The following is a 9,443-nucleotide window of genomic DNA, read 5'->3' on the forward strand; positions in this document are numbered from 1 at the left end:
GGTTTTAAACCCAAGCAGCTTCAATTACTTAAACTAATATACACAGAATTACACCATGAATAAAATATTTTCTGTTGTTCATTGGTGTGTTCCTTTATTCCTTTGTCCAGCATGCCATTTTGCTTTCTCCATGAATTTAAAATATTTGAAAGATTAAAAATAACCTCTTAAAATATGCGTGTCATTTGATTTAGTTTTCATTTTATGATTAAACTAATTTTGCAAAATTTACAAGGGGAGACATTTTTGTTTGCGTAAAACAGAACTGACCCGAAATGCACCAGTATACCAATAAATCTTTATAAGAGACATTTTTTTCGTGATTAAATTTGATTATAAAAAAAAAAAAATCCAATCAATTACATCTACAAAAACAAAAACCCAAACACTGTTGATATTCTGTCAGTATGCTCTAATATGGCCGCAACCTATGGTTTATTACCGCCACAGAGAGACCAACAAAGTGAAGCTGGAACTGCTGCCAGGGTTTGGCTCAGGCTGTGAGTTATTTGGCCTGGATTGATATTTTGCGTGTGTGTGTGTGTGTGTGTGTGTGTGTGTGTGTGTGTGTGTGTGTGTGTGTGAGAGAGAGAGAGAGAGAGCCTAAGGATCACCTATGATAGCATTTGGCTAGAGTAATGTTAATGCCCAGTGTAAGAGTTGTGCCTCGGCAGACACAAGAGCGCGCGTGTGTGTGTGTGCGTATTTGGACAGTGATTGGGATATGCTGTATATGTGCGGGTTGAGTCACTGTTTGAAATTTCCAGAAAATTCCAGCTGACATAATATTAGGTCATGAGTGTGTGTTTGTATATGTAGCCAGCAAATGGTTAAGCAGTGTGTATTTGGAAGACTTGGCTGTGAGATATATTATGTGTGTGTGTGTGTGTGTGTGTGTCTGCGTGTGTGTGGCTTCTCTGACAGTTTTTTTATTTTTTTGCAATGTGGGGGGGAAAACTACAACACAGCCAGTGTTTTGGCTGTGTGTGTGAGGAGTATGCGCACTGGAGGCTACAGTGATGTTTGGCCGGGTGTGAGTGTGTGTATCCATGATGGTGGCTGCGATACAACAATGTTTGGCTGTATTAAACTGTATCTGTGATAGTCCTTGGCCGAACGTGTGTGCTGTGTGGGTGTGTGTACGTAATCGTGACTAAAACCGTGTTTGCCTTTACGTGTGAAAGTGCGCTGCAGAGATGACAGAGTTGTTTTTCTTTTCTTTTTTCCTTTTTTTTTTAAAAGAGTGTGTGTGTATCTTTATTTAGCTGTGTTTGTATGTGTGTGTATGGGTGTGAAGGTGGCTGCAATAGTACTGGCTGTCTTTGAGCATTGGCGTTTTGTGTGTGAGTGTGAGTTTGGCAGCCAGGTCCAACGTGGTGCTAACGTTCAGGCAGACGGTGAAGGCGGCAGCAGCCTGCGGCCTGAGAGCAGGAGGCTCACGGCTCTGTTCGCTTTCTCTCTCTCACACACACACACACACACACACACACAACACACATACACACACACACAGACACACAACACACACAACGACACACACACAACCTGGGCTGCGGCCAAATGATGATTTCTGGCTACAATGGTCTTACCATGGCAGATATACCTCGACAGACTGTGTACAATACTATAAACAGTGACTCTTCTTTGTGCAAAATTCATTGCGCAAAAAACACAGAAATTTCATCTCATAAAAAAACAGTCACTCAAACACACACAGACACACACAAGCATGCAAATTCTTTCCTAGGAAAAAAACAAAACACACACACACACAAAATACATGCTCATATGAAGCCGCAAATGCCTCGCTCAGAATAATGAACGCTTACTTGCCAGAGCACGCTGGACGTATGCCCCTGACACACACTAACAAATTCTTTTTTATTACTGTTGATACTACGTTGTCATGTAAACAAACCCCAAGAAACAGATGAAGAAAAGAAAAATATTAAAAGAACAAAAACGTACCCGCTGTTTTCTGTGGGAACAAAAGCAAGCAGGGACTTTCACTTTGTTAATCTGAGAGATAAATCTTTACTTTATTTTTTTTCTTACCTTTTAACTGCTTAGTTATTACTTTAACGTTCCCTCCGTAGTAGTAAAAAGGTTTTTATTGTGTCTCTGAATATTTTTACTTTTACGTTATTCTTTTTATGTTTTTTGTCATTTTCTATATTTTACTATATTGCAAATTAAGGTATGCACTTGTGTTTCTGTTGTGTTTCAAATTGTTAAAATGTTAGCGCGATCCTAAAAGCACACCGACATGATTACATGTGGCGAGTGTTTATGTGCTGGCATCCCTCTCAATTAATGTCTGATGTCCAGTTTCTCACATACCTGGCGTGTGGACGAAGTAGGCCAGGTAGAGGTCCAGCTCCTTGACGGACACTCCGATGTGGTGTGGCTGGACGCACAGGCCAGGGTTGGTGCACTGCGGTGACTTGACCAGTCGTTCTCCGTCCGTGCTCTCCAAGGGGCTGCCCTTAAACAGGATGACCATCACCAGGTCCAGCCGCCACACCTTGTCAGCCTGGCGCAGGCAGTCGATGCGACGTATTTTGCCCTTCTGGTCGGGGTTGGACAGCACGCAGCAGGGGGGCTTTTTGCCCGTGATGGTGAGCACAAAGTCCTCACGGAACTCAGGCCGGATGTCCTTGCGGAGCTTGGCCAACAGGCGTGAAGCCCACTTCTGCTTGATCTCTGGCTTCTCTCCCAGCAGTTCATCCTTCACTGCACGCTCTTCCTCCTTGGACATGCGCTTCTCGTGCTTTTTGAAGTATTTACGCTTGCGGGCCTGCAGGTTGAACCAGGTGTAGGCGAAGGCGCGGACATGGGGCAGAAGGGCCTCGATGAAGGGGTGGAATTCATCCTGGATGAGGGAGGAAGATGGGGGGAGGGTGGATGAGGAGAGGGAGGAGGGGGGGAAGCAGGAGGAGGCATTGGAAAGAGAGGGGGAGAATGGGGGAGAGAAGGATGGGGAGAGAGGGAGAGGGGGTGAGGAGGGGAAGAGAGAGGAGAGGCAGTTAGCACCGGCGCGCAGCATGGAGGAGCGGCGCCTGCTCCGTGTGAGTGGAGGGAGAGAATGAGAGGCGCAGAGAGAGAGGGAGAGAGAGAGAGAGAATGAGAGAGAGAGAGAGAGAGAGAGAGAGGGAGACAGAAAGATACCTTGCGCTCTCTAATACAGACACATCGCACCGAAGGACACACTTCACAAACCACTGAACAACACATCACTGAATGACTGAGGTAAGAGATGAGACAGAAAAAATATGAGACTTGTCTCCATGAGATATTTGTGTAAATGTTGTTTGTCTGGTTAAATATAAACAAATGTGCTAGTTATAAATAAAAAATAGTGCCATCCTAATCCATTACTAAACATAAACAGTATTATTCTCAAAAGCATTATAGTAAGTATCAAAAAGTCAAGTAAAAACACAACATTTCTAAAACATAATTCAAACTGACCACGCGTATTATACAATGCTTAAAACACTAACATAATCAAGAAGAACGCACATGCCAAATTCTGATTAATAAAATTAAAGCCGTCTCGCTGAAAAGCCACAACATAAAATATTTGTCCATAAATAATACAACTGCGCCTGCACTCAAAAGTAACGATCAGTACTTTAACGTAACGACAGTAACGATCAAAAAATATTTGTGAATAAAACAAGAATTACATGGTAGTTACCATTTTGCTCTCTCATCATAAATTCACCCCGTCGATTGCAAAGAAACTTAAAATGCAGAGCCAGTACAATAACTGGATTGTAGAGTCAAAAAAGGCGCTGAAGTAATGCTGAAAACAAAAGAGTGAGGGGGGAAAAAAAGAAGCAAAAAAAAGAAGCTGATAAACTGTCCAATAAAAGCAGCAGGGGGCAAAAAAGCTGAGAAAGAGGAGACAGGCCAGGGGGTGCAGTGTAATACCAGCACAAGAACACAGGAGGTACTGTAGCAAGAGCTGCAGGAGAGGTGCTGTGCAAGAGCAGAGCAGAAGGAGTGTAGAAAGTTTAGCAATCTCTGTGTCTACAAGGATGAAAAAAAGGAGCTGGGTGTGCACAAATAAAATAAAACAGATAGTGCAGCAAAATAATAAAATTGTCAAAAATTAAAACAAGCTTCTTTCTTTGTTTGCAAAAACATGCAGAGAAAATATCTTGATGAAAAACAAAAATAAAAAAAATGGCTGGCAAAGCAGCGCGTGCTATTGGTTCAATTCTGATCTGCATAAGACTCACGCAGAGGGAGAGAGAGAGCTGGACAAGGGGGGTGCGGACAGAGGAGAAGAAGGGAAAAAAAAACAAAAACAAGAGGACCGAATCAATGTTGGAAGACTGTGCACGACCGCTGGCAAACCCGAGTGCAGCTTCTTTTTTCCCCCTCTTTCTCTCCAACTCTGTCTCTCTCTTTCTCTCTTCCTCTCCACTTTCCGTCTCTAACCATTGACTGAGTCTGTGCCAACACGCAGAGGGCCCACCTATTTGGCATCGAGTCTCAAACAGCCCAGCCAATACGCACGCTCAAAGCACTGAAAAGGAGGGAAGAGAGAGATGGCAGAGGGAGAAGCAAAGAGGTGGGGGTGTGGATGGTTGGTGGCTGGTAGTGGAGAGAGGGCGGGAGGGGGTGGATTGTGTGTGGTGCAGGCAGAAGGCACGTCATTAGCCAAACAGACAAGTTCCAATCTAGTGCAAAGGCAAAGTCCAGAGGATATTAATTTTACATGCATCCAGACAGCACCCGCCTCCTAAAGCTCCCCCCCACACACTTCTCCCTCCCTCACCACCTTCGTCACCAACATGGTCACAGCCATCCCAACAAACCAGCTCACTCTCTAACTGCACCCCCCACTCCTGAAACACCCCTCTCCCACTCTCTCTCTCTTTCTCTCTCTCTCTGCTCGCGTTACACCACCTTGGCATGGGATGGCATGAGAAAACACAGACCCAAAATCCCACTAGACCCTGAGACCAGCAGCTGCTCCTGGATTTACCACACAAACAAAGAGAGGAGGGGGGAGAAAAAGACCCCCCTCCACCCCCCAAAACAAAAAATACCATCCAAAAACATGCTCTCCTGTTTCAAAATGCAGTCTTACATCCAAACTGGCCCCTTCGCCTCCTTTTTTTCCTTTTCCTGTTACTCCACTTTAATAGCTCCAGCACCATAGAAACAGAAACACATTAAAAGTTTCTGTTATCAAATTGGAGAGTTGTCTTGTTTGTGGGTGAGAAGCTGGATCTGATTGACAATGATGCCTCAAAATGCTGTGGTGGATGGGTTTATGCAAGTAGCCTATATAGCTTAAGCCTTATAAAACTATCAAAAACAGACTACACAGCTTCCTGTAATTGCAAAGTTGAGTCGAATGCATTCAGCTTTAGATATGCTGGTCTTTATAATAGTAAGGACAATAATATTTTCATTCTGCCGCCAGTTAATTGCCCATATTTTCATCGTGCTGCATTATGAATCCCACAATGACACATAATTGGGACTTAACAGCAGCAGAAAGTGAGGGAGCATGGGCCTGCGTAGCTGCTCTGGACAGCAAGTTGTCTCATCCTCATTGGCTGACTCACACGACCTCAGAGGTACAAGCTGTGCCCAGAGCACCAGGCGAGAAATATCTGACACAAAGGCTCCCACCGAGGGCCGATTCAACATAATCGGATGCATTTGTCAGAAAAATAATATCTCTGTGATGATTTGATGTGAAATACGTAAGGGCTGCTCCACTCCCTAGAAGTGCATTTAAATGTCATTCTCCCAATTTACAAAAAAGGAACACATTTACCCATTTACGCAGTCCAAATTACATGAATTAGTCCACAAGGCTCACAGGAATTACAGAGACATTGTCAAAACTGGAATCTTGACAGTGGGCAGCCATAAAAAGCTAACTTGTCATGTGGCAAAGTTGAGGGTCCGTTCATTTGATTGTGAGTTGAAGCCCCCTGCTGTGCAACGGGACAGGCTGTCTGTGTGAACGCCCTACAAAGGCCAGAGTCCTCTGGTTGGCTCCCAGGACCATCAGATTTAGCCTGGCCTGCTCCCTCTGTCAGCGTCTGACAGAGGAGCTGCAGCCTGGATGACTGGCTGGTCCACTGAATGGCTGACAAGCTGGCTGCCAGGTTGGCTGAAAGGCCGCATGACGGGCTGGGTGAATGACTGGTTGGCTACCCAGGTGGGTAGCTAGCTGGCTAGTTGGTTGCCTGGCTGGCTGGCTGACTGGCTGCTACTGTTGGGGGAGGAAGGGGGGTACAGACCCCATCTGGACCAGGCTGAGCCGGGCCGGGTGCCGATTGTTCGTGCTAGCATACGCCTGCCTCACACAGCCACGCTGAACACGTGAATAATGTGGGAATGAGAGAAGATGGTGGAGGCAAGAGAAAGAAAAAAAAAAAAAACCAGGCAAATGGAACATGAGGAGATGGAATTAAATAGGATGTGTGTGTTTGTTTTTGTTTTTGAAGAATAATAACGGAGGTGTGTTTGCCACTTATTTGAAAAGACTGAAGGGATCTAGACTTTTTTAATGAATGGGCCACAGACAAAGAACAGGAGAGCTATGTGCCAAGCACTGCAGTTACTTCCTCAATATCATCACATTACTGACAAGCGAAATGATAACCAAGATTCATATCAGGGAAATGAAAACCAATCCATTGTCCGAAGCGACATGTTTTCTTTAGCGGATGAGCCCTGAGACATTTTTTGAACAACATAACTCCTGTTAAATCTTCATACCGCAAAAACAGGATGAAAAACTGAAGGTATCCTATTACGAGATAAAATTTTATCTGTAACATTAAGCAAATAAACTGCAGATACTATGCAAAAAAACAATACCCCCTACAACCCCCCCCCCTCCATAATCCCTCTAAAAGAAACAAAAAACAAAAAAACCCTTTTAAAATCACTTAGTTAAATCTGCTACAGGGCCTCCTTCTTATGATCATAAACTGGACCAAATGCAAAATTATGCACAGCCATTGAGGTTTGTGCACAAATTGCAGTTAAAGAAAAAAAATCTTTTATTATTTTGGCTAAGAAATCAGTCTGTGTGGCACCCCGCTGTTTAATGTGTCCTTTTTTGACATTTTCAAACCCGCAGCTCCTTCAGCTCATTAGGGAAGATTTCTCCTGTCTGCCCACAATTCTTCACGGCAGAAGAAACAGTGGCAGTTTTTCCAGGCCTGAGCCACGGCGCTCTGTAGGTATCTGCGCTGCAATAATGTAAGAGAGCGCTCCTCTTATCTCTGCATGCCATGCTCTGTCTTTCAGAAAATGACGACCTTTGTTCGGTCAGGCCGGGCGAGCCAATCTCCACTCACTCCACTCCGCTCCAGCCCTGACACGGTACAAACGCAGAGAGCAGCAGAGAAATGAACTCCAAACTCAGGTTTTATTGAGGCTTCAAGCACCAACAAAACACCAGAGTTAAGAAACCTATAAAAAAATAAATAAATCACCGTGTTCAACAATTCGGAGAAAATTAACAAGAGCGCTCCGTTTGAGTTTACTCATTAAACCAGTTTGTCACGTAAGGCTGGCTCGGGGATTATCTTAACTGTTTAAATAGCAGGGGCTACGAAATGAGGCCAAAAATTGAATTAAAATAGCATTAAATTCGAGTCCACCATAAATCCTTTAAATGAGAAAAACCCCTCTGTGTGGCCTATCCTCCATCAGAAAAGGGCCTGCACCTCGTCTTCCTACATTTCCCAAAACACTATGAAAATTAATACTCTCACCTCTGAAACAACGAAGCCCACCATTTTCACCATCTTCAGAAAAAGAAAGGCAAAAAATGTTTAGCGTTTGGTTCTTGGCTGATAGCGCCCGTTAACCTCCACGACCGTCGTTCCCAGCATCCGTCGGTCTGTTTCTGAATTAGACTTTTTATGTTGCTCTGTAAAAATAAATTGCAGGCCTTGAAGTCGACTGCTCTAAATACGAAACTTGTTCAAATCAAACGTCCCTCTTTCTCACGCCAAAAAAAGAGCTCTGAGGCTGTCTCTGTTGAGAGGCCTACCCACTACAAAGGGGGTCAAACTAATGATAAACTAATAAAAATGTATGCTAGTTCAATTCCTGCTGCTAACATAGGCTTAGCATTAGGCTATAAAGTGTGACCTCTGTGAAAACACATGTTAATCAGAGTAAAATCAATCACAGCTGCTCTAAAGCGTTTATGCGGCTTGCTTCTTTTTTTTCATTACATATTTATAAAGAGCCTCAATTTAGCTATAAGAAATATCGATCGATTTTAGAAAGGAGCAATAGTTTCTACCCGCCTCAGTGTTTACGATGCAATTAATTTTAACAAGCATAACTTTGGCCTGTTTCCCACATTGTCGTGTTTACCTGAGATGAATTTGCGGTATCAGTCTAAGTGTGCAAATAAATATCAAAGGAGCAAAAATAAACTCAGGACACGTGGGAGGAAATTTCTCGACACTTAGGCCTGCTTTATGCCACATCCTGCACGCTGAGGTAACAGTAAGAAAGCAGACATTACATTCTTACATTTGATGTCAGTGTTTTGCAGGTGAAATATTTCAGGTTAATAGCAAAAAAGGGTGTTTTATTTATTTTCTTCTTTTAAATTGTGTGATTCAAAGTCATGCAGAAATTTAAAAGAAAAACTTAAAACAAAATTCATGTAATAAATGTCATTTGCTCATATTTTCTTCATGACCTAAATAATTTACATTTTTAGAGATTATTCAAATTTTAAAATCTGAGCTTTCTATAACAAGTTATTTTTTAACCTTACTTGTAATTGCCAAAATAGATTAAATGCTGTCAATTTATTATACATTTGAAACTAAGTAATACCAAAGACTTTTTAAAACTTTTTCAAGGGAGACATAATTTTTTCTTTAATAAGTTATTTTAAAAAGTGTTTTTTTTTTTAGCAATAATCAGTTAAAAAGGGGCATCATGAATGTGTATTATATTTTATAGCTACACCTAAATGTACCACTGCTCCAAATGTTGTTTTTATTTTATTTTACAATATATTTACTATAATATAAATTGAACCTAAACTTAAAATAATGTTTTAAGATTATGCAACCATATTGCTGAACGCCAGATTTGTCTGTTGAAGTTATATTTCTTTCACAGGTTTTCTGTTATTTTATATCTAGATGATCCTGTAAAATCAGGCTACACACACACACACACACACACACACACACACACACACACACACACACAGAGAGAGAGAGAGAGAGAGAAAAGGAGAGAAAGACGGAGAGAAAGCTCGTGAAATTTTCAGCACGTCAGGACATGTCACAACTGTAATTCAACTTTGACATCTGTTGTGTAAAATCACATATTGAAAAAGACTATGGTGATATAAAGGAAGCACTGTGAGAGATCTGAATCATTTTGTGTGTGTGTGTGTGTGTGTGTGTGTGTGTGTG

General features: G+C 42.4%; 1 protein-coding gene across 13 annotated transcripts in view; it reads right to left on the bottom strand.

Annotated features, from left to right (window-relative positions):
* The window catches only part of LOC102303476 (nuclear factor 1 X-type), a 112,053-nt gene that overhangs the window by 74,597 nt on the left and 28,013 nt on the right, over window positions 1-9,443 (bottom strand). For 12 of the 13 annotated variants that reach the window (XM_005936411.3, XM_005936407.3, XM_005936414.3 and 9 more), the window contains one exon: window positions 2,341-2,872. In XM_005936411.3, the coding sequence (XP_005936473.1) occupies window positions 2,341-2,872 (532 nt within the window). Of the gene's footprint in view, window positions 1-2,340; window positions 2,873-3,700; window positions 4,735-9,443 lie in introns of those variants that run through there. The other variant, XM_005936412.2, reaches the window with a different exon arrangement.

This window comes from Haplochromis burtoni, unplaced genomic scaffold (assembly GCF_018398535.1).
Source record: "Haplochromis burtoni strain Fernald_Lab_line unplaced genomic scaffold, NCSU_Asbu1 Contig_212, whole genome shotgun sequence".
NCBI classification, from domain to species: Eukaryota; Metazoa; Chordata; class Actinopteri; order Cichliformes; family Cichlidae; genus Haplochromis; species Haplochromis burtoni.